Source organism: Brachyhypopomus gauderio, chromosome 2, assembly GCF_052324685.1.
Source record: "Brachyhypopomus gauderio isolate BG-103 chromosome 2, BGAUD_0.2, whole genome shotgun sequence".
In the NCBI taxonomy this organism is placed as follows: domain Eukaryota; kingdom Metazoa; phylum Chordata; class Actinopteri; order Gymnotiformes; family Hypopomidae; genus Brachyhypopomus; species Brachyhypopomus gauderio.
This window is the reverse complement of record NC_135212.1, coordinates 42,001,363-42,027,393: the sequence shown is the minus strand read 5'-3', so window position 1 is coordinate 42,027,393 and position 26,031 is coordinate 42,001,363. Positions and strand designations below refer to the sequence as shown.

Genomic DNA, 26,031 nt, shown 5'->3' with positions numbered 1-26,031 from the left:
ATAATCAGCTATTTAATAGTTAATAGTTTAGTTGTGTTTATAATATTAGATTGTATCATCTGGCTCTTGCATTAGCCTGTGGTCCAGCCGCTCTGGAGTATGATCATAATAAAGACGTCACCCTCGGCTTGACCGTGCCAGCCAAGTGCGCAGCTCTAAACAGTACAACTACAATCTCGACATGTTAACCGAGCTCTGAGCATCTTCGCGTCCGCTAAGCTCTCCAACGAAAACATTCTGCGGCCGATATTTGCAGTCTGCTCGCAACCAGGAGACTAGTTTTTTCAGCAGAGGACGTTTTCTGCTATTCTAGGGACACGGAGTTCCTCGTTGCGTGTTTGCGGTGAGCCCCGTTCGTTGCGATTTAAAGGTAGGACACGCGAGTCTTGAGGTATTTGTAACTGCGACAGTGTTTCTCGACAGCGATTCTCTGCATGTGCACGAGAGCATTTACAATCACGTTCATAATGCATGCCACGACCTCAACACTTCGAGCTCGGTATGTCGTAAGAGTTTGCTTCGCAGTCTTCCGTGATTTTCATCTTGAACAAGTATTTTCAACGTAACGAGTCGTGTGCTGGTGAACCCGTTCATTCAAGCTCGGAGTACGAAAGGTTGATCACGCGCAGCCAGTTCTGTTTTACGTGCATCTCGCGAACCTGGTTTTACATTTGCTTTGTGGGATATTCGAGAAATTTGAAACTGAGGGTTGTGAAATGTAGAAAAGTGTGCTACGCACTTATCCGTGGCGTTTTGCTATCGCCTCGCGCAGAGGCACGCCCACTTCCAGCGAGCAGTGTCGTATGTGCTCGAGCAGCGTGTGTTTTTCACACAGCGTGTCACGCGTCGCTTTTACGCTCGCGCTCCTAGCACAGCCTCCCGTTTTCACTCCAACGTAATATGAAACGTCGTGTTTATACGTTTCGAACGTGTCGAGCAGTATATCTTTTTTCGGAAGTGACGAGGGCAACGGCTTTACGGCTTTACAGCTTTAAAGGGTTTAAAATCCTTTAAAATGGTGAATGTCAGTTATGTTTTTCTAACAACAGGGGGCGGTGAGTCTCATGTACAGTGAACCGACCAATCATGTAAGGACTAACGTTAACGCTCTTGAATGACAAAGTTTGAGTCATGCGTTTTGTAATTCGTGTGCGCGCGCGCGTGTGTGTGTGTATAAGTGCGCGTGTGAGCGCGCGTAGGTGTGAATCATTGCAAGTACGGGAAAGCGTTTTTTCCGGGAATGCTTCTGGAAATCTGGAACACTTCTTGAAATAGATTTAGAAACACCTCCTTCCAACACACACACACACACACACACACACACACACACACACACACACATCAGCACTGCTTACAGTTTAAGTCATATTGTTTTCTCCCTCAGAAGTACATACCACAGCAGCACAGCATCCACATTTGTGGTCACGCAGCTAAAGACAGGAACTGGAGTATCTCCCCTGCCTCAGCCTGCCGGGGGCTGGCCTGCCGGCCCACTTATCTGGACTGAGGGCACGTTCCTGTCCACTGAGGGCGTCCCCCCTATGCTGCAGGTGATGGAAGTGATAGATGAGGTTCCTGGCTCCCGTGTGGCCCCCACCAAGGCCCCGCGGAGTATGGTGAAGTGGAGGAAGAGGGTCAAGTCTGAGTACATGCGATTACTGCAGTTAAAGCGCTTTCGCAAGGCTGAGGAGGTGAAGGTAGGTACAGTCTAACACACACTGGCTCTCTGACACACAGTCACACCCTGCACTTCTCTTGTTCATACTCACACACACACACACACACACATGCGCCTTGCCTCTGTCACACGCACATGCTGCCTGTCTCACAAACACCTGTTCCTGTTCCTCTGTCAAACACACTGCCTCTTACTAATACACACCCTCACACACTGCATCTCACATTACACCGCTCCTCTCTCACACCCTCTCTGTCTCAGATACACACAGACTCTCCCTTGGTCCAACAGATTTCTTTCAAGCTGCATTTTGAGACTGTTTCTTGTCAAAGCACTACGTAAATGACATTGATGATGGGTACATATAGTCCATGGTGATGGGTACATATAGTGCATCATGACATATTCACTGACTCACACCCCTCTCTGGTCCCATGGTCCCTCCTCATTCTCATCTGTAGATCAGCATCCACTTTCTAACGAGGCATCACTTGGTCCTGATGAAAAGGAATCAGATTTGTAAAAGGCTGGCTAATGTGTGTGTGTGTGTGTGTGTGTGTGTGTGTGTGTGTGTGTGTGTGTGTGTGTGTGTGTGTGTGTGTGTGTGTGATCTAGGCGCTGTTCTTATCTAACAGGCGTAAGATTGAGGGGAGGACGGAACTACTGATTAAGGAATGGTCCAAACTCCGAATCCAGACCATCCCCCAGTCCACACCAAGTGGCTCTCTGCCCAGCAAAAAGGTGAGAGTAAGGGAGGTGGAGAGAGAGAATAAGGGAGGTGGAGAGAGAGAATAAGGGAGGTGGAGAGAGAGTGTATAAGGGAGGTGGAGAGAGAGAATAAGGGAGGTGGAGAGAGAGAGAGAGAGTTTAAGAGAGAGTGTATAAGGGAGGTGGAGAGAGAGAATAAGGGAGGTGGAGAGAGAGAGAGTATAAGGGAGGTGGAGAGAGAGAGAGTATAAAGGAGGTGGAGAGAGAGAGAGAGAGAGAGTTTAAGAGAGAGTGTATAAGGGAGGTGGAGAGAGAGAATAAGGGAGGTGGAGAGAGAGAGAGAGAGTTTAAGAGAGAGTGTATAAGGGAGGTGGAGAGAGAGAATAAGGGAGGTGGAGAGAGAGAGAGAGAGAGAGTTTAAGAGAGAGTGTATAAGGGAGGTGGAGAGAGAGAGTATTGGGAGGGAGGGAGGGGAACCCAAGAGGAAGATCAAGGGAGTCAGGGTGAGAGAGTATGAGAGTAAGAGTGAACCCCCCCCCCCCCCCCCCCCATGAGTCACTGCACTGAAGCGGATGGAGTCAAGGTGGAGTCTCCAGGTTTTCCAACAGTGTCTGATGGCCTGCGATCTCAGAGCAGCTCAGCTGTAGCAGCAGTGCACAGGGGGGTGGGGGCACCTCCACCTGCCTCTGCCAGCCTCCGCCCTCTCACCAAATCTCACAGTGATGCAAACCAGGCGAATGCTTTTCTGATGCTGCCAGACTGAAGCAGACACATAAACTCCTCTGAAATCCCTGAAAGGAAGAGGAAGAGGAGGAGGAGGAGGAGGTGGAGGAGGAGGAGGAGCTAAGCATGCCTGAGGACATTCTGGCGGGACTCTCTAGACACAGTGCGGGACTCAGTATCAGAGTTCAGCTGTATGTCATGCTGGATTAGAAGTCTTTCTCCACAGCAGCTCACATTCACTTCTGTCCTTCAGTCTTCCATTTTATTTAGATATACACTGTGGGCAGGAAAAACACTTAATATGTAGATTTGACTCCGCTGAGGAGTTTAGAGGTGACCAAACGACAATGGCGTTATAGCTTAGATATGAAAAAGTGTGGAGGTGTAAGAAAGTGACTGTGGTTTTGGTGTGTGGTTGTGCCTGGTTCTAACGTGAGCGTTTGGGGTTGTTGTGGACTCATCCTAACACTTTTTCTTGTCCCTCCTACCCACTCCAATCACAGCAGTGCACAGTGGAGTTTGGCTTTCCATCCTTCCCCAACCAAGCAGTTGCCATGAGACCCCTGACAACCGTTGCTGGGATACCATTCATGTACTCATGGTCCCCTTTACAGCAGAACTTCATGGTACTACATATCATGGTGCCCACACATACACATACACATACACACACACTCCCTTTCATACACACTCATGCACACCCACAAAACAAGCAAAATAGCAAAAATGCTATTTTTCAGTCACTGTGCTGAGTAGAAAGAATAGAGGTGGAGAGACAGGCCCAGAATGAGAGGGGTGCTTTGGTCATTTGTGAAAATAGGTCACCTTGCATCAGTGCATACACACCACTTCTATTCCTGTTTTTTAATCCTTTATCAGGTAAAGAAGGACATTTGTCCTCAGTGTCTACCACCCAGCTTCTGACAGGTTAATAGACCCACACACCCTCTATCAGAATAATATACACACTCCACACCCACACACTCTCTATCAGAATATACACACTCCACACCCTCTATCAGAATAATATACACACTCCACACCCACACACCCTCTATCAGAATAATACACACACTCCACACCCACACACACTCTATCAGAATATACACACTCCACACCCACACACCCTCTGACAGAATAATATACACACTCCACACCCACACACCCTCTATCAGAATAATATACACACCCACACACCCTCTATTAGATTAATATACACACTTCACACCCACACACTCTCTATCAGAATAATATACACACTCCACACCCACACACTCTCTATCAGACTAATATACACACTCCACACCCACACACCCTCTATCAGAATAATATACACACTCCACACCCACACACTCTCTGTCAGAATAATATACACACTGCACACACTCTCTGTCAGAATAATATACACACTCCACACCCACACACCCTCTATCAGAATAATATACACACTCCACACCCACACACTCTCTGTCAGAATAATATACACACTCCACACCCACACACCCTCTATCAGAATAATATACACACTCCACACACTCTCTATTAGAATAATATACACACTCCACACCCACACACTCTCTATTAGAATAATATCCACACTCCACACCCACACACCCTTTATCAGAATAATATACACACTCTCTATCAGAATAATATACACACTCCACACCCTGTACATTAATATTAACCTACATTAACTTCACACTCACTTCATCTGACACATACAAAACAACATTTTCACAGGTAAACACATGTATACATGCACATTTAAAAGAGCTACACACACACATATGTACATGCACACCAAACCCCCAGTCAGCATCACACACAGCTAACACACACACACACACACACACACGTTCAGTAGGTGTGTGAGGAGGGACTATATGGGGAAACGGAGGGTGTCTTTCTTCACTTCTCAGGTGGAAGACGAGACCTTCCTCCACAACATTCCATATATGGGTGATGAGGTGTTGGAGCAGGACGAAGCCTTTCTGGAGGAGCTCATCGATAATTATGATGGAGTCCATGGAGACAGGGGTAGACACACTCACACACACACATACACACACATATATTTATATATACACACACACACAAACACACGCGCACATGTATAAAACACTCACTCTCTCTGTAAGATATGTGTGTTCTTTTCCTTCTCACTGCACTTGCTAAATCTGGCAGGCATAAAACACTCCCCCCTTCTCACACACACACACACACACACACACACACACACACACACACACACACACACACACACACACACACACACACACACACACACACACACACACACACACACACAGCCACTCTGGACTTGTGTGCTGATCAGACTATGCATTCCTCTGTTGCAGAAGGAGGCTTCATCAGTGACGAGATCTTTAAGGAGCTGGTGGAAGCCCTCAGTCAGTATTCCGACAATGATGAGGAAGATGAGGAGACCACAGAAGAGGAAGAGGAGCGTGCTGTGAGGAATAGTGTAGGAGAAGGCTTGGATGAGACCAAGGCAGGATCTCAGGCCTTTAAGCGGAAGCGGAAGAGAGTTATTGAGGGTAAGGCTCGTGACTGACAGGCAGCTGGACCAATCACATGTAGAAGCCTAATGTGAAGTTGATATGAAGACAGCACATGAAGTTGATTCCAGCTGTTAGCTGAATACAGGATCCATACTGAGTGCATGATTTTTACTGTCAAAACAATCAAGTTTTGCAGCGAGTCAGGTCATGGTGAGTCAGGTCAGAATGAGTCAAGTCATGGTGAGTCGGGTCAGAGTGAGTCAGGTCATGGTGAGTCAGGTCAGAATGAGTCAGGTCACAGTAAGTCAGGTCAGAATGAGTCAGGTCATGGTGAGTCAGGTCAGAGTGAGTCAGGTCATGGTGAGTCAGGTCAGAGTGAGTCAGGTCATGGTGATTCAGGTCAGAGTGAGTCAGGTCATGGTGATTCAGGTCAGAGTGAGTCAGGTCATGGTGAGTCAGGTCAGAATGAGTCCATGTCCACCACCCCCCCCCCCCCCCCCCCCCCAATTACATCTATGGTCAGGCATGACCTTCACTTTGATGTTCCTCAGATAGGATGGTTTTGCATGACACACACACACAAATGTGCACACACAGCCTTTCATCATGGCACCGATACCTTTTTTCTGGTAGGATTTGATGTGACTGATGTTGATCTGTTGTTCCTGCTAGGCAGTGATCTGTGTGGCAGTAAGAGGATTCCTCAGGATCAGATCTTCAGTGCCATTGCGTCTATGTTCCCTTACAAAGGCACCACGGAGGAACTCAAGGAGAAGTAGGCACACATGTCCACCCAGTTACTCTTCCCCTGTGCACATGTGCTCTTAGCATTAACACGTGCTCTTAGCATTAACACGTGCTCTTAGTATTAATACGTGCTCTTAGCATTAACACGTGCTCTTAGCATTAACACATATTCTTAGCAATAACACGTGCTCTTAGCATTAACACGTGCTCTTAGCATTAACACATATTCTTAGCAATAACACGTGCTCTTAGTATTAACACGTGCTCTTAGTATTAACACGTGCTCTTAGTATTAACACATATTCTTAGCAATAACACGTGCTCTTAGCATTAACACGTGCTCTTAGCATTAACACGTGCTCTTAGTATTAACACGTGCTCTTAGTATTAACACATATTCTTAGCAATAACACGTGCTCTTAGCATTAACACATGCTCTTAGCATTAACACGTGCTCTTAGCATTAACACGTGCTCTTAGCATTAACACGTGCTCTTAGTATTAACACGTGCTCTTAGTATTAACACGTGCTCTTAGCATTAACACGTGGTCTTAGCATTAACACGTGCTCTTAGCATTAACACGTGCTCTTAGCATTAACACGTGCTCTTAGCATTAACATGTGCTCTTAGCAGTAACAAGAAAAGCTGTATTCATATCACACTTAAAAAAAACTCCAAAACCATTAGTGGCAAGCTAACTCGAAGCTCAATGGAGTGGACAAGACGATTGCTTCTCAGATGTGCCTCAGTGGTTAAGAGACGCGTGCGATCAGGCACAAGCATCCTGAGAGCCGCCAAGCAGTTTCATATGTGGCTCTGTTCACATCAGAGAAGTGTGGGAAGAAAGTGTATTCACTTTGCCTTATAATAGTTTAATTTGTAAGCGTCTTGTCTGTTTCTTGCACTCCCTGTGTGTCTCTCCCTCTTTCTCTCCCTGTGCCCATGTCTCCCTGTCGGCTATCCCTGTCTCTCAGGTATAAGAATCTGCTGGAGCCCCCTAGTGAGGCTAAGCTGCCTCCTCTCTGCACTCCCAACATGGATGGCCCCTTCGCCAAGTCAGTGCAGAGGGAGCAGAGTCTGCACTCCTTCCACACGCTCTTCTGCCGACGATGCTTCAAATACGACTGCTTCCTCCACCGTGAGCGTCTCCTCCTCCTCCTCCTCCTCCTCCCCCCAGTCCCTTCACCACAGACTCCTTCTCTGACACCACCCTTGCTGGAAACGTCCGCTGTGCGTTTCCACACCGTCTGAGATGAGATGCTTTGTGTAGTGTAAAAGTGCCCAGTGGGGAAGCAGTTGTGTGTGAATGCGTTTGCTGAAAGAGTGAGAGGGGGAGCTATTCTAATCTTTTAGTGTTTGTGTGTGTGTGTGTGTGTGTGTGTGTGTGTGTGTGTGTGTGTGTGTGTGTGTGTGTGTGTGCAGCTTTCCATGCCTCCCCTAATGTGTATAAAAGGAAGACTAAGGAGATTCGACTAGAGACCGAGCCGTGTGGATTAGACTGCTTTCTGCTGCAGGTACAGCCTCTAGGGAAGATTCAAGCCTAATTTACTAATGACTACATCAATATCCCTAAAGAGATCTTAGTCCTGTGTTATGTCTTAGTCCATCAGTACCCTGGTCTCCTCAGTCCTCAGGTCTCACCCTGTCTCTTCCTCTCTCACCTGTGTGTCTCTCTCTCTCTGGTTCTCATTCTCTTTGTGCCTCTCCCTCTACCCATCTCTGTCTCTCTCTCTGAGTATATCTCTTTGTATCTCTCTCTCTGTCTCTCACTCTCTGCAGAAAGGAGCTAAAGAGTTTGCTGATCAGTACATGCTGCGATCACCACGTTCCCGTCGGCGACGCCGTCAGCCCCGCCCCTCTAGCTCCACTGGCCCCACCCCTTCAGGCTCAGTTGAGGAGCGAAAAGATGGAGACAGTGACCATGAGACAACCAGTTCCTCTGGTGCTCACACACACACACACACCCTTGCAGGAAGGTGTACCCACTTCCCAGTTCAGAGCATATTCCCAGTTCCAACTTCCCAGTTCAAACTGTATTCCCAGTTTACATTTCCCAGTTCAGACCATAATAATCACTTATAAATGCAGACATCATAGAAAGTGTTACCAAAGCAAGTACAGGAGAGGCAGGCCAGAGCAGCGCTGTGGCGTCAGCAGGGGAGTGGGCGACCCCTGACCCCAGGCAGAGGAGTGGGCGACCCCTGACCCCAGGCAGGCCCGCTGGTCCTGCTCTGATCTCACACCTGCCTGTATTGTTATGGGATTTTAGTATTTTTTGTTTGAAGGCTAATTGTGCACATCTCTCTCATTCTCCATTCCTCTCTCCTTTTGCTTGCATGCACACCTGTGTGTGTGTGTGTGTGTGTGTGTGTGTGTCTGTGTATGTGTGTGTGTGTGTGTGTGTCTGTGTATGTGTGTGTGTGTGTGTGTGTGTGTGTGTGTGTGTGTGTGTGTATGTGTGTGTATGTGTGTGTGTGTGTGTGTGTGTGCATGTTCGTGTATGTCCGCATGTTTGGGTGGGGTCTATGTATATGTGTGCGTGTGTGTATGTGTGTGTGTGTGTGCATATTAGAGTGCAACTCTCGGTGTCCAACCCCCACTAAGCTGAGGCAGGGGGAGGAGCTTCTGGGGGAGGGAGGGGCTCTTCAGCAGTGGAGCGGTGCAGACGAGTCCCTCTTCAGAGTCCTGCACGGCACCTACTACAACAACTTCTGCTCCATCGCTCGCCTCATAGGCACCAAGACCTGCAAACAGGTATAACACATACACACACAACTACTGTAGTTATGTGTATCTACTGTAGTTATGTGTGACTACTGTAGGTATGTGTGACTACTGTAGGTGTGAACTGTAGATGTGTATACATACATATCTACAGTACACACCTACAGTTCACACCTATGGTAGACATGTCTACTATAGGTGTGAACTGTAGGTGTGCATGTCTGCTGCGGGTGTATACTGTAGGAATGTGTGTCTACTGTAGGTGTGTACTATAGGTGTGAACTGTAGGTGTGTACTATAGGTGTGTACTGTAGGTGTGTACTATAGGTGAATATTGTAGGTGTGTTCTGTAGGTGTGTACTGTAGGTGTGTACTGTAGATGTGTTCTATAGGTGTCTTTTGTAAGTGTGTACTATAGGTGTCTTGTAAGTGTGTACTGTAGGTGTGTATGTAGGTGTGTACTGTAGATGTGTATGTCTGCTGTAGGTATGTGTGTGCTGTAGGTTTGTTCTGTAGGTATGTGTGTATGCTGTAGGTGTACATTGTAGGGGTGTATACTGTACATACCTACAGTATGTCTACTGTAGGTGTGTACTGTACGTGTGTACTGTAGGTGTGTTCTGTAGGTGTGTACTGTAGGTGTTTACTGTAGGTGCGTTCTGTAGGTGTGTACTATAGGTATATTCTGTAGGTGTGTTCTGTAGGTGTGTTCTGTAGGTCTGGTTGCATTAACTCCATTTTTAAATTATATAGTGTGAACCAAAGTAATAAGAACTACATAAACAGATAAGCTGTGTTTGTGTAAGTACGTACACTAGCAAGTGCATGCATGTGTGCCATAGTTCATATGTGCATGAAAATGTGTGTGAGAGATGAGTGTGTGTGTATTGCGCAACAAGCCTGTGCTTTGATTAATTGGAAATATAGAGACCCTAAATCATGTATTTTACAGAGCAGTTTAAATGTTATCAACTAAACTATTAAACTGTGTGAGACTGCATAACATTTGTGTGTGTGTGCGTGTGCGTGTGTGTGCACGTCAGGTGTACGAATTTGCAGTGAAAGAGGTGCTGATCCATCGTGTGCCTCTGGAAGACGGAGGGATCTCACCTCAGAAGAAGAAGAGAAAACACAGGTAAGACAAATGTCCCTCCTCATCCTCACAGGGCCCACTAGAGCAACCACGCCTGAACAGGACAGCAATATGGACTTGACTCCCCTTCCACAGATGTGTCTATTCTATTCTCTCTCTTCAGGTTATGGGCGAAGATTCAGTTAAAAAAAGGTGAGCTTCTCTACTTCCAGAGCATAATGGCTGACTGTGGTTGAACTCAACCACAGACAACAGGAATAAGGGCAAAGATCTGTCTGTCTATATCTGTGTGTCTGTCTATCTGTCCAATCATACTGTAACGACTCATGACAAGGGGGCGGACACAAATGCGATACAGAGTGTGTTTTATTTTGAACTGAGAGCGAGACTGGTTGAATCGCGGTAACGCCGATTCGTATTGTACGAGATCGACGCGGCATGTTGGTCTTCTACACAATGCATGAAAGACTGGGTTATACACAGCAGTAAAACTAACACAGCAACGAAGGCTGAAGCACTCTGATACATAGATATACACAACACAGTGCATGAAAGACTAGGTCATATAAAACAGTAGAACTAACAGCAACGAAGGCTGAAATAAACTTAGACACACATACAACATACACGAGCAACACAAAAAATGACAGTGACCAGGTTAACTTAATTCTTCCAATAACCTAACCATTTTACTACAAATACAAACAAGAAAGAACACACAAATTTTCACTACAGAGACCTTACTTTAAATGCAACGGCCACAGCAACGATCACTCATTCAGGATCAAACTACACATACGAAAACGGACGTTTGATTAACATACACAACCATGTAGAAAACCAGAATACAAGCTGATAGACCATCCAAAGTACGATTCACAAACACGACCCACAAAACTGACACTCGCTATAAACCAAGAGGCACAGGAATGCGAACATCGCGGAGAAATGCTAGACATGGAAACACAACCCAACTGCAGAACCAACATGAACACTTAATGACTTACAACGAAGAACTAAACCCAAGAGAATTATAAGCCTAACTAATCAAGAAAACCCCTAGGAACAGCTGAACATTAATCAATAGGGGCGGAGCTAAGAACCAAAGACATAACCACCAAAATAAACAAGGAAATCAAAAAGGGGCCGACCCTAGCAACCATGGAGGTGTGGCTCGTCAAGGAGGGGGAGATAGAACGTAACACATACATTTGACCCGTGACCTACACAGATGTCACAGAACACTCATTTCTGAGATTATGCTTTCCTTTGCTCTTTTGTTTTCATTGTCATTTTGTTTATCATTGTCATTTTATTTACCATTGTTGTCTTAGATAATTCGTCCAATCAGGTGTACAACTACCAGCCATGTGACCATCCAGAGCACCCATGTGACAGCTCGTGCCCATGTGTGATGACCCAGAACTTCTGTGAGAAATTCTGCCAATGTGATCAAGAGTGTGAGTGGCATACACACAGATACACGCACACACATCAATGCTCAAGAGATCCTCTTTGTTTCATGTTAAAGAAAGTGTCCATTGGATATTTTTATTTTCGATATTGCCTTTTTTATCTTCTAGTTTTTAGCTTTTCTTTTGCTGTGACGTGTTGTCTTACAAAGACAGGTAGATGGATAAATCAGTTGGATGAGTGGAGGTGTGGGTAAAAGATGATACGTTCACTCTCTCCCTCTCTCACTCCCTCTTTCTCTTTCTCTCACTCCCCCTCTCTCTCATTTTCTCATCATCCTTCTCACTCACTCTATCCCTCTGCAAAAATATACAGACTGTTTCTTGCGCAAATGAAAGGTACTGCCTCAGCTCTGCTCCCTTTCATTTTCTAAGGTTGGTTTCCAAGGTTTAACCTTCTGGGTACAAAATGTACATTCTGAAATGGAGTATTCTGCCACACCTCCTTAAGTGCCACAATGTCCTTCCCTTCGCCACCAGAGGGCAGCAGTAATCAAATGAAGCATTCATTCAGTCACTGTGACTCGTCTGATTGAGTCCAGCGGCATGTCTGAAGCTGCCTTGGAACCATGTCGGACTCGGTGGGAATGAGCGTGAGCTTTCTGTGCCACAGCCCTAACTCCGCTGTTACGGCTGCAGGTCAGAACCGCTTCCCCGGCTGCCGCTGCAAGACACAGTGCAACACCAAACAGTGTCCGTGCTACCTGGCCGTGCGCGAGTGCGACCCCGACCTCTGCATGACCTGTGGGGCCTCGGACCGCTGGGACAGCAAGCAGGTTTCCTGCAAGAATTGCAGCATCCAGAGGGGACTTAAGAAGGTACAGGATGTGACATCGTGGTTTGCTGTGTGCAGGTGCGGCTTTAATGTGTCATCGTGCATGTGTGAGGTTACAGACGTGAGAACGTGCTGATGGTCATTTTTAAAGTGCACACAGGCTGCACCAGCAGCACAGCAGACAAAGAGCCGTAGACAGTAGACATCACTTTGGATTTTAATTAGTAGACAATCTCCTAATTGTAGTGAGTGTACATTTTGGGTTCTGTTGTTTTTTGACCTGCGCAGCACCTGCTCCTAGCCCCATCAGATGTAGCGGGTTGGGGGACCTTCATCAAGGAGCCCGTCCAAAAGAACGAGTTCATCTCAGAATACTGCGGAGAGGCAAGAGCAGCCCAGACCAGACCAAATGCACACAGATTAATTACCATAGAACTAATGAGGTACTAATGAGACACTTTTGTTTGATTTATTTTGTGTGTGTGTGTGTGTGTGTGTGTGTGTGTGTGTGTGTGTAGCTTATTTCTCAGGATGAAGCAGACAGAAGAGGCAGGATTTATGACAAGTATATGTCTAGCTTCTTGTTCAACCTGAACAATGGTAAATATCACCACTGGCTTTATAAGTAGTACTGAACCCTACTATACTGCACTATCCACACAACTTTGGCATCCACACAGCCAGAAAATCCACACACCACCTCCACCAGGCCATCCACACCACCTCCACCAGGTCCTCCACACCACCTCCACCACACCATCCACACCACCTCCACCAGGTCCTCCACACCACCTCAACCACACCATCCACACGACCTCCACCACACCATCCACACCACCTCTACCAGGCCATCCACACCACCTCAATCAGGTCCTCCACACCACCTCCACCACACCATCCACACCACCTCCACCAGGTCCTCCACACCACCTCAACCACACCATCCACACGACCTCCACCACACCATCCACACCACCTCTACCAGGCCATCCACACCACCTCCATCAGGTCCTCCACACCACCTCCACCACACCATCCACACCACCTCTACCAGGCCATCCACACCACCTCCATCAGGTCCTCCACACCATCTACACCACCTCCACCACTCCATCCACACCACCTCCACCACACCATCCACACCACCTCCACCAGGTCCTCCACACCACCTCAACCACACCATCCACACCACCTCTACCAGGCCATCCACACCACCTCCATCAGGTCCTCCACACCACCTCCACCACACCATCTACACCACCTCCACCACACCATCCACACCACCTCTACCAGGCCATCCACACCACCTCCATCAGGTCCTCCACACCACCTCCACCACACCATCTACACCACCTCCACCACTCCATCCACACCATCTACACCACCTCCACCACTCCATCCACACCACCTCCACCACACCATCCACATGGCAGATTAAACAGATTGGTCCAGAATAGAAAATTGTTTACACAGGCCATAACTAGGAATAATCAGTTCTGGTTAATCCTCTTCCTCGTAATCAACTACTGAACATTCACTGCTTGAAGTTGTCTTGTTGCATGATAGAGTTGTCTCTGTATTTTCTTATTTGTCTTGTAGTGTTGGCACTGTAATATCTGTCTGTCTGTGCATCCTATATCAACTAAAATCACTACTAGTAGACCACATGCTTTAATTGACCACATGCTTGCAAATTTGGGGGATTTGTTACTTATTATCATCCAAACAGAAGGATAAGTGAAATTTGCTTCCATGAATGTACAGTTTAATGGCCAAATCCCTTCCTCTGCATTACTACATCACTGACAGTGGTCCTGGTTTTCCATGAAACCTGAAAGCTGGTAGAACATGGGAGGTTATTTTGTGATGAATAAAGTGACTAAACAAGGCTATAAGTGAAAAACATCCATATTTACACGGGGCTGTTTATTATAAGATATTTCTAATATTCCTGTTACCTGTTCCTGTGCTGTCCTCACATGCACTAACATTAACAGTACTGACACTAACAGTATTACTAACAGTTGTAGGGGTTTCACCTACTAATCCTTTAAAGTAGATATAATTTGTTTTATTTAAACACCTGAACTGTAGACACACCCTTACTTCCGTCAAAGCAAGCTTGTTCCATGTGTTGCCAGTGGTACTGCCACCTGCTGGTTTAGCATGGTACCTACACAGTACACTAACAGTAGTTAGTAACCACAATTACCGTGGGCACCTCCTGCATGAACCCATCATTACTGTTAGTGTTTATATTGCCTCTGTCTGATAAAAACCTTTCATCATTTATGAGATATGGTACATCCTGGGTCTTCTCAGACTCAATGTCATGCTGAGAAGGTAATTGATGTGTTTCTGACCTCATGGTTCTAATGTGGTGACTGTGGCCACTGCAACATTGTAATACTAACGCTGTGATCACAGTAACACTGTAACATTATCACTGTGATCACAGTAACACTGTAACATTATCACTGTGATCACTGTAACACTGTAACAGAGAAGGCAGGAACTCCCAGTAAGAGCACACAGATTCTGCAGTTTGATCCACTGTGCTGCCCGTATGCTAATCGTGTGTGTGTGTGTGTGTGTGTGTGTGTGTAGGGGGAGTGCAGATCTTCACAAAATCAGCATTCATTCTTTCCATTTGCAAGGCATTTTAAGGCTAAAACACATTGCATTCGTAACCTATCAGTTTGCAGTTGTTGCTATGGCAGCAATGAAGTTAGGAAACTAGAAGAAAGTTTCCTAACTTTAAATGATTCAATTATATATGGTATTATTTACCATGGCTAAAATCACAAATCTAATGATGGTCTATGACTTTTGCACAGTCCTGCTTTTTGTTTTGTTTTTGTAATCTATTTTTTAGACATGATTTTTGCATTTCTTTTAATCTTACTAATGTGTGACAGTGTCAGGAAAATTTATTATTATTAGTATCCTCTACGTGAACCCATAGGACCAAGAGAAATAAAGAGAAATCTAGCTGATAAAGTGTCTGTGTACCTGTCTATGGGCAACAGGAAGTGAATGACATGCTAACACTCTGAGAAGCATCTCTAATGCTCTTGGTACACTGTCCCTGATAACGTCGGAAATCTAAAATAAAACCCCCTCTATTTTAACTTCTGCCTCAACAGACTTTGTTGTGGATGCCACACGAAAAGGGAACAAGATTCGCTTCGCCAATCACTCTGTGAATCCCAACTGTTATGCGAAGGGCAAGTCCAGCTGCTTAAATTGAGAGTATAAGGAAAGAGGCATTTTTGAGAGTCATTGCTTCACTCGGATCTGACTATTGGGTTGTTGCTGTTGGTTACAGTTGTCATGGTGAATGGGGACCACCGAATTGGAATCTTTGCCAAACGGGCAATACAGCAGGGGGAGGAGCTCTTCTTCGATTACAGGTATGTGACGTGGTTCAGTTGGTTTTGAACCATGTCAATGGGTTCGGTTATGGGTCTCTAACCCAATGTGCGTGTTATGAGCAAGCACATCCTTACATTTACATTTACAGCATTTAGCAGACGCTCTTATGCAGAGCGACTTAAAAAATTTCTTTGCATCTGATCACAGAATTCATCCTAGGTAATAGTACGAATAGGCCAGAATTCAAGATGCCCTTGAGTCAGACTTCTACTAAACTACAGGAGTCAATGTCAATGTCACCTAGTGTTTTGCAAGTAAAACATTTACCAAGAAGCACAAATAACCATGGACAGACATACAATTTAAGAACAACAGCAAGTGTTATCTGCTGAGTTAGTGCTCTGTTAAGAATTCACAAAGAGGTGAGTCTTCGGTCTACGCTTGAAGACATCAATAGCAGCTAATGGAAGATCGTTCCACCATCTTGGAGCCAGGACAGAGAATAGTCTGGAGCTTTGTCTTCCATGAGACTTTAAGCATGGAGTTTCGAGTCAAGCCAAGCTTGAGGTTCTGAGTGCTCGCTGTACGGGTCTGCTTTTGACCATGGACTTCATGTAGAGCTAGTCCGTTTTTGGCTTTGTAAGCAAGCATCAAGGTTTTATATCTGATGCGTGCCTCTACTGGAAGCCAGTGAAGAGAGCGTAGCATAGGAGTTTCATGTGAGAATTTGGGGAGATTGAAGACCAGTCGTGCTGCAGCATTCTGAATTTGTTGTAGAGGTCTGATGACCTGTAGAGGAAGACCTGCAAGTAGGTAATTGCAGGTCTCCAGCTTTGAGATGACTAAGGACTGCACAAGCACTTGAGTAATGAAATGTGAAATGAAATGTGCCATATTTTGTCAATTGTGATTTTTACACCCCAATCGAAATTTGTCCTCCGCTTTTAACCCATCTGTGCAGTCAGAACACACACACACACACTAGTGATTACTAGGGGGCTGTGGATCAAACGTACCCAGAGCGGTGGGCAGCCCTAGCCCGGCGCCCGGGGAGCAGTTGGGGTTAGGTGCCTTGCTCAAGGGCACCTCAGTCATGGCCTGTCTGGGAATCGAACCCACGACCCTCCGGTCACAAGACCAGTTCCCTAACCGCCAGGCCATGACTGCCCATGAGTAGCTTCCTGTGAAAGGAAGGGTCATATTCTCCGTATGTTGCAGAGGAGAAATCTGCAAGATCTGGTCAGTTTTGAAACATGTGTTGAGAAGGACAACTGGTTGTCCAACCTTACACCCAGGCTTTGAGCAGTTTCTTCTCAAAAGGAAATTGTGGTCGTTGTGTGGGTTTGGGGTTCCTGGAATGTACAGAAGCTCAGTTTTGCTGGGGTTGAGCTTCAAATGGTGAGCAGTCATCCATGAAGCAATATCTGCCAAGCATCCTGAAATACACCTAGAAACCTGGGTGTCAGAATGAGGGAAGGAAAGAATTAGCTGGGTGTCATCAGCATAGCAATGATAAGAGAAATCATGAGACAAAATAATGTCACCAAGGGAAATGTCACATTGGGGGACTCCAGTGGAAAGTTTACATGGATTGGATGTGGATCCTCTACATGTTACCTGATAGGAACGGTCTTCAAGATATGACTAGAACCATTTCCAAGCAGAGTGTCAAGTCCTGCACTTCCCGGTCTCGCCACCAGACTCCCCGAAGTTTCAAACAGTTCAGCTGTTTGCTATCATGAGTGATTGACAGGCATATGTAAACCCGCCCAGCCATTTTCTCACTGCAAAGTATTGCCATTCCTTCAGTGTTTGCGTTTACCCCTGATTTCCGCCTCTAGTTTATGATCTCTGCCCTGTTCCCGACCTTGCCTTTGCCTAGCCCTTCTGCTACCTTTGTTCTGTTGTGTATTTTGACCTCTGCCTGTATATTCGACTACGTTTTCTAAATCAGCCTCATGAGTCTGCCCCGTTACAGAATACATCGCCTCCTATGGATCCAGCAGGTTTGTCTATGCTCCTGAAAGCCATTCAATCTCAGGGTAGATTGTTGGGTGGTCACGACCAACTCCTCCATCAACTGAGCATGACAGTACAGGCATTGACCCAGGTCATTCAAGGACTAACCTTACCTACTGCTTCCACTCCCATGCCTGAACCCCCCGTGCCTCCTCCGGTTGCTGAACCGCTTCCCAGTGTCACCCCCTCAGTACATATGGCTGTTCCTGAAAAATTATGGTTCTCCTAGTCTCTGTTGAGGGTTTCTCCTTCAATGTTCCCTATACTTCAGAGTATTAGCGGCGGCTTTTCCCACAGATACATCGAAAGTCGCCTTCGTTATCTCTCTCCTCACTAGGAGAGCCTTACAGTGGGCAACCGCAGTATGGAGCGGTACTGACCCCACGGCACAGACCTTTGCTTCTTTTGTGAGATATTTTAAGGAGGTATTCGATCACTCTAGTACTGGAGAGGACCCGGGGGAGCAATTGCTCAAGTTAAGGCAGGGGGAGTCTTTGGCTACCGAACATTTCGTACTCTCTCGGCTGCCACTGGTTGATGAAAAAGCCCTACTTAACATATACCGTAAGAGTTTGAATGACTCTCTGAAATCAGAATTGGCATGTAAGGGTGAGGATCTCTCCCTCTGAGAATTAATTCAATTATCAGTCAAGCTGGATAATCTCATTCGATCCCAAAGGAGTACTACGAGGTCAGTTCGTCCAAAACCAGTCCCCCTGAATCCCCCATCTCAACCAGAGCCCATGGGAGTAGGACGTGCACGCCTAACTTCAGAGGAATGACAGCGTTGTATCTGGGAGACTCTTTGTTTGTACTGTGGAATTGCTGGACATTTTAAGGTCAAGTGTCCTGCCATATCTAGTGATCGACCTGCATTGCAGGTGAGTGCATGTGTCAGTTCGCTATTTGATGCAAGGAAGTTAACTGTACCGGCTAAGTTAACCTGGTGTTTTGCGCTGTGCATGGTTTCAACCCTAGTAGACTCCGGAGCAGTTGGTAATTTCATGGACAGGACTTTCGCTAGAGAGTTCTCTATTCCCACTCTCACATGCCCTGTCCCTATGCGCGTAAAGGGGATTGATGGTCTTCCCATCGGGTCTGGAGAGATCACGAAGTGCACTGTATCACTTACAGTCATGGTAGGCGCTTTACACAACGAATCCCTCACATTTTATATTATCGACTCACCTGAACATCCCATCGTTCTGGTCTATCCATGGCTACACCAACACAACCCCGAGATCTCATGGAAAACAGGTGAGCTGACTCACTGGAGTGAATATTGTCACACACACTGCTTAGCGCACGCTATTCGCACTACTACTATTGAAAGTCCACAAGTCAATACATCGACGTTGCTCCCTGAGGATTATATAGAATTCACAGATGTTTTCAGTAAAACCCAGGCCGCGACTCTTCCCCCTCATCGTCCATGGAACTGTGCCATAGATCTGATACCGGGTACTACGCCACCAAAAAGTAGAGCTTACCCCTTCTCTTTGCCCAAAACTAAGGCTATGGAGGAGTACATCATGGAGGCGCTACAAGCGGGGTATGTTCGTCCTTCAGTGTCCCCAACTGCTGCTGGATTTTTCTTTGTTAGTAAGAAGGATGGGGGATTACGACCCTGTTTAGATTTTCATGGGCTTAACGCTATCACCACCAAGAACCGCTATCCCCTGCCAATAGTTCCTTCAGCCATAGAACAGCTTCATAAGGCTACAATATATACCAGACTGGACCTCAGGAGTGCTTACAACTTAATCCGTATTAAAGAGGTAGACATGTGGAAAACCGCTTTCATTATTTTTTACACACTTTAATTTCACTATCACCTTCCGTCCTGGTACTAGGAATTCAAAGGCGGATGCCCTCTCACGGATTCACGAGGCAGGCGATGCTCCAGAGGTCCCAAAGCCTATTCTATCACCCTCCATTGTGATATCTCCAATTCAATTGGACCTTGACCGGCAGATCACGCAGGCTCAAGCTGCGGATCCACCTCCAGTGGGCTGTCCTCGGGGTAAGGTGTATGTCCCCCTCACCTTGCGGGTTGAACTCATGCAGTGGGTCCATGCATCCCCCAGCTTGGGTCACCCTGGTATTCAGCGCTCCCTAGACTTGTTCAGGCGGAAGTACTGGTGGCCTGAGATGACCCAGGATGTCACCAGTTTTGAGGAGGGGTGTGAGGTGTGTGCATGGAGCAAAACTCCCAGACAACTGCCAGCTGGATGGTTGGAGCCCCTGCCTATTCCCAAACGTCCCTGGTCACACCTATCGGTGGATTGTGTTATGGACTTGCCACACTCACAGGGCAATACATGCATTCTAGTGGTCATGGACTGTTTCTCCAAGGGTTGCAGGCTCATACCCCTACCTAAACGTCCTAATGCCATGGAGACTACTGAAGCCATATTCAATCATATTTTTAGACTTTTTGGGATTCCGGATAACATAGTGTCTGATATGGGCCCACGATTCATCTCTCGTGTTTGGCAAGATGCTTGATATATCTGTCAGTCTAACTTCAGGTTACCACCCTCAGAGTAATGAACAAGTGGAGCGTCTGAATCAAGAGTTGGGTAGGTTCCTGTGCTCCTATTGTAGCGACAAACATGAGGACTGGAGTTGTTTCCTCCCCTGGGCGGAAAATGCCCAGAATTCTCTCTCTCACTCATCAAATGGCATTACACCATTCAAGTGTGTTTTAGGCTTCCAGCCCCCATTGTTTCCCTGGTCGGGTGAACCGTCGGATGTCTCAGCCGTTGATGACTGGTTTCACCGCAGCGTGTACATTGGGAGGAGGCTCATGTACACCTCGGGCGTGCCATCAGGAGGCAGAAGCTTCAGGCAGACTGGTGGTGCCGCGACAGCCCAACATACTCATAGCTCCTCTGGAGATTGACAGTGCTCCGGCCTACCTGGTCAACACGCTGCTGGACTCTCATTGCTGAGGCGGTGTGATGCAGTATTTGGTGGATTGGGAGGGGTGCGGCCTGGAGGAGAGGAGCTGGGAGAATGCTGAGAACATCCTGGCCCCGTCCCTCCTCCATTATTTTCCTCCTGATCGGTCTGCACCTAGGCCTAGAGACCGGCCCCGTCATTGCCACCCTGGAGCGTCTGGAGCCACCCGTTCGGTGGAGGATGGTGTCAGGTCCTGCACTCTCCGGTCTCGCCACCAGAGGTCCGACTCCCCGGAGTTTTAAACAGCTCAGCTGTTTGCTGTCATGAGTGACGGGCACATATAAACCCGCCCAGCCTCTTTCTCACTCACCGTTTGAAGCCAGACTGATTAGGATCATGGAGTTGGTTCTGGGTAAGGAAACGAGATAATTGCTCATAGACTACTCGTTCCAGAGTTTTTGATAGAAAAGAAAGAAATTATACCGATCTGTAGTTGTTCATGTCAGGGGTGTCACGTGTTGCTTGTTTCAAGATTGGTACCACCATTGCCATGTTGAACACGGTAGGTACATGACCCGAAACTACGGAGTTGTTGATGATCTCTTGACATATTCTGAAAAAGAGTGGAAGGAATTGGATCCAGCAGGCATGTAGTAGGATTGCTAGAAGTCAGAAGTTGATGTATCTTGTCTGAGGAAAAAGGGGAGAAAGAAGCCAAGCTTGCGTGGCTTGGATGCAGATGATTCAAAATTCTTTCTGTAGTAGGCTGACTTTGCTTATGTGACCTCCAATGAGAACTTTGAAAGGAGAGATTGATATGAGCTGAGGTCTGAATCTAGGCGACTTGTCTTCCACCTCCTCTCTGCAGTTCTTAGATCTCTCCAGTTAGCCAGGGGGTGGATGGAACAGATCTCTTAAGCCTGGGGGAGGGAGGACACAGAAGATTGATGAATAAAGAGAGCGTAGAGAGGAAAGTATTGGTAATTGTGTCCATTGAGAGAAGACCGACAGTTCTGGTGAGGAAGGGAGGGCAAAATAGTGGCAGCAAGGGTTGAGGGATCGATGGACAGTAAATTTGGGTGAAAGTAAGAAGAATGTACGGGGGAAGTGTGAGTGGAAATGGCAGGGAGGGAGAAAGAAAAGGATAGAAGGTTATGGTCTTGACAGGTGAAGTGGGTTGATTGTGATGTCCGATGTTCTGGTGGCTCGTGTAAAGACCAGGTCCAGAATGTTGCCTGCACTATGAGTCGGAGGGGACAGGTTGATGGCGAGGTCAAATTATGACAGCAGTGGAAGGATGCAAGATGAATGTAGGTTGAAGTCACCAAGGAGAATGAGCGGGTTTGCTTCAATGGTGAATTGACTGAGGAGGGTATCAAGTTCATCAATGAAGTTCTGAAGGGAACCTGGAGGGTGATAAATCACAATGATGTGAAGATTAGTGGGGTAGCATTCAGTGATAGCATGGAACTCAAAGGAAGAAATTGAAAGAGCTGAGAATGAGAGTTGGGTGAAATGTCACTCTGGAGATAACAGTAGACCTGTGCCACCTCCCCTTCCTAGGCGCCGTGGGGAATGAGTGAAAGAGGACAGAGCAGCTGGAGTTGCAGAGTTCTCCGGAATGATCCAGGTTTCAGTCAGAGCCAAGAAGTGTAGTGAGAGATGCAAGAGCTGAGATGAAGTCAGCCTTCTGGACAGCAGATTGGCAATTCCAGAGTCCTCCCAGTCACTGTGATTGGAGTTTGTGGTGACCGTTGTGGGTAAATTAGATTCTTGGTGTTGCGATTACTATGATGGTATCTATGAGCTCTGTGGGATACATACACAGGAATTGGCAGACACATTATGGAATAGAACAAGCTTTATGGATACTAGTAGGAAAAGAGAATGGCAGAATAAGTTGAGACTTAGCTGGGTTAGAGATTCAGTGTCTTTGGAGGAAAGTAGATTAAAGCAGAGAGCGTAGAATCACTGACTGAGGTCAGAAGCTACTGCATTTAGGAGTTGTCCTAATTTATCTGTTTTAGTAAGTGCTATATCCGCCCCCTAATTCACACCTTGGACCAGGGCGAAACTACACCTGGAGTAATTACAGCGAACAACAACTAACAAGCAACAAGGTTAGGATAAGATGCCTGGAATTGACCAGAATCTGAGGCAAAAGTAATTAAACTCAAATCCTACCTTAATCAATCACAGGATGTTCCAAGAGTAGATAAACAAAGCACACATCCTTGAGCTCCAGATTGCTTAAACTGGATCAGGTGTGTTTGGTCCTAAACTAAATTTACCTCCAGGCCTTACCCACCACACCTGATCCCTGATTACTGTCTTCAGGAGTAACTGAATAGCTGGGTGAGGTGTGCTGACTAGTGTTGGCAGATCTCCAGGTCATGGCCTGGTGGTAGGGAACTGGTCTTGTGACTGGAGGGTCATGGGTTTGATTCCCAGACCTGAGGCCATGACTGAGGTGCCCTTGAGCAAGGAACCTAACCCCAACTGCTCCCCGGGTGCCGGGCTAGGGCTGCCCACTGCTCTGGGCACGTGTGATCCACAGCCCCCTAGTAATCACTAGTGTGTGTTCCAACTGCACAGATGGGTAAAAAGCAGAGGACAAATTTCGATTGCGGTAAAAAATCACAATTGACAAAATATGGCACATTTACATTTTTATTTATAGTTACTGTCCTTTATAAAGTGAGTGTGTACCCTGTAGCTGGCAGCCTAATGAAATGTAGTTCCCTTGTAGGTACAGCCAGGCCGACGCCCTGAAATATGTGGGCATCGAGAGGGAGATCGACGCTGTCTGATGATTTATGCCCTCCAACCTGGTAATGCTGTTACTGCTACCCACAATGCATCTCTCCCTACTCAGGACTGCAGTTGTAATGTGGGCGTACGGATCTGCGTCTGCTTAAGGGAAGTGGTTCCATGATGTTGTAATATTCATTATGACATCACAGAACAACATATGATGAATTCAAGGGTCACAATCTCCTTTCTCTGTTTAGAACTTGAGGTCCATCACAATGTCTGAACTAGCATGTTTCTTGAAATGGATCAGTAATTACTTGGAGTTTAATATTAGAGTCTTTGTACCTCATGTCAAGTTGCACTATGCTGCAAAGAAGGTTGGAGATTGTTCTTAAATGATAACCTCAGATAGCTGCATTACATTTAGTACAGTCCTTTTACTTGAGATAAAACTTTTTGGAAGGATAAAAAGCTGTTAGTTCAGACCATTTGGAGCTCAGGGTGTTCTTCACAGTGAGTTAATGTTTTCACATTGGCAGACTACATAAGCTTACAAACTATACACAGTTACAGCATATTTATATACTAATCCTACTCTTTGTAGTTGCAAATTTAGACTCACGCCTAGTCTGGGTTGTTGTTGATGTGTTGTTTTTGGTCACTTTTCTTTGATCCGCAAGGCCCTTTGGCGGGGGGGGCGGGGGTGGGGGGGCTCAAGTTAGTCAGGATAGTCAGATTAGAGTTGCTTCAGTAGCATTTTGGTCATTGCCCATCTTTATTCCCTGCTGAACACTCTTCTATCTCAGCACGGTCTGCAATAATCTTGTCTTCAGCTCTGCGGCAGTATACTGTGATGTTAGTCTGTTCCTGTAATCTGCAGTGCTCTCCGTTACTTTTGCCAGCCTCTGCTTTGTAGTTCACCTTGTCCATGCTGGCCAGTAACCTTTGAGACTGTAGTCTCACACTGACTAAAATAATCCTTAATCTGGAACCTCATCTGTTCTACTTGCGATCAGCTCCGTTGACACTAACGATGGTATGTAGCACAGAAATGATGACTGAGAGTTAAGCATTCAGCTAACGCTGTGTTAGCAGGAAGGTGTCCTTCACATCTGCTTAAATGAGCAAACATAGGGCAGCACGGAACAGGAGGAGTAACCATAAAACCGACAGACTGAATGTGAACTTTGTGCTAAGAGAGGCTTTAAAGAAAAATATGTGAGATTTTATCTTACTGCTTTTTTTTAGTCTATAAAGTGATCTGTCATCTGTCCTTTTCGTATAAAAAAAGACAAGCTAAGCCAAACCGAAGTCACCATGGTGACTAAAAATATCCTAAAGGTAGCCTGTTTACATGCAAGTGTGTTCTCTACCGGCAAGACTTGAGAAGTCCTAGTAAACACATTTAGCCTTGTTCTAGCTTCTAGAATATTACACAAAGCATGTTAATAGGGTAATGTGGAGATACTGTCTTGGGGAATACAGTTCACATTCTGCAATGTCTTGTAGTAAAGTATGCAGTTATTTTTAAGACTTCTTAAAGCAGCCTGCAATTAATATTAACAGTTTGTGATAATTACAATATTAATTTATTGCTATTAACCACCCTCGTCTTTTTTACACTATGCATTTTACATAATGAGCATCATAGTGCTTGATATTAATTAGTTCTGTTCTGTTTACCTCTTTTTGTTTGTGACTGAGTTTGCCTCCTCAAATCTTCCCTGAACAGATATCATATACTTGTAGTTTTTAACAGGAAGATTTGAGACAAGCTTTTCCAGTGATGTTCTCATATGTTATGCCTTCTGATGTTGGGAGCCACACTGTGACGTGTGTACCAGTGATATTCACATCATGCTCATCTTCAGAGGCTTTTCAGAAAAGCCCTTTCATTATCATGAGATCTTATTTCAGCTCATGGATCCTTAGCCATGTTAGCATCGCTCCTAACAAAAAAAGTTTGGCAAGATATTTCTTTATAAATACACAAGTGGCTGCATTCATTGTTGGAAATCCCACTCTTATTGGCGACCTTTGCCCTCTATGCATTGAGTCTTCCCATTTCAAAATGTTTGTGTCAAATTCAAGTCACTGAATTAAAGTTGTACTTTCATTTCATAATAAAAGTTTGGACTATTGTCTATAACGTAAAGATACTGTAGAGATTGAAAGATAAATACATTTCAAGTGCCCCTTTGATCCCATATCAGATGTATTTTACATTTCACACTTTTGAGTGTGTTGTTGATGTTATTTTTGCAGATATTATTTTATTATTTCCCTAATACACACCGCCCCTGTTTCCTGATGCTAGTCAAGTCCACTTCATAAGGAGAACTCTCTGCAGAAGACTGAAACATTCTATGGAATTTTATCATGTGTGTAACAGAAAGCTGGTGTGTGAATGAAAAATAAAAATACATTTCTAAATTATTTTGAACTTTGGCAAAATTTTGTGTTATAGAATTATTTTGTTTTCCTTCTTAATTCCTTAGCCAAGTTTGCTGAGAGGGAAAGGGAGAGAGAGGGGGA

General features: G+C 45.8%; 1 protein-coding gene across 8 annotated transcripts; it reads left to right on the top strand.

The window, feature by feature from the left end:
• Nucleotides 1–105: 105 nt before the first annotated feature.
• ezh1 (enhancer of zeste 1 polycomb repressive complex 2 subunit) lies at nucleotides 106–25,932 on the top strand. 8 transcript variants are annotated; one of them, XM_076996537.1, is made up of 20 exons: nucleotides 106–343; nucleotides 1,385–1,697; nucleotides 2,294–2,419; nucleotides 3,613–3,735; nucleotides 5,032–5,149; nucleotides 5,470–5,667; nucleotides 6,304–6,406; nucleotides 7,355–7,518; nucleotides 7,803–7,894; nucleotides 8,160–8,322; nucleotides 8,953–9,134; nucleotides 10,148–10,239; nucleotides 10,361–10,389; nucleotides 11,532–11,657; nucleotides 12,309–12,487; nucleotides 12,733–12,828; nucleotides 12,963–13,044; nucleotides 15,591–15,671; nucleotides 15,773–15,857; nucleotides 23,492–25,932. In XM_076996537.1, exons 2-20 carry the CDS (start codon nucleotides 1,542–1,544, stop codon nucleotides 23,550–23,552), a joined length of 2,256 nt encoding a protein of 751 aa, XP_076852652.1. In that variant the 5' UTR covers nucleotides 106–343; nucleotides 1,385–1,541; the 3' UTR covers nucleotides 23,553–25,932. The 8 variants fall into 8 exon arrangements, with proteins under 8 accessions (XP_076852652.1, XP_076852654.1, XP_076852651.1 ...); XM_076996539.1 differs by having other exon boundaries at nucleotides 106–370; nucleotides 1,551–1,697; XM_076996536.1 differs by having other exon boundaries at nucleotides 106–370; nucleotides 1,388–1,697.
• Nucleotides 25,933–26,031: the final 99 nt, after the last annotated feature.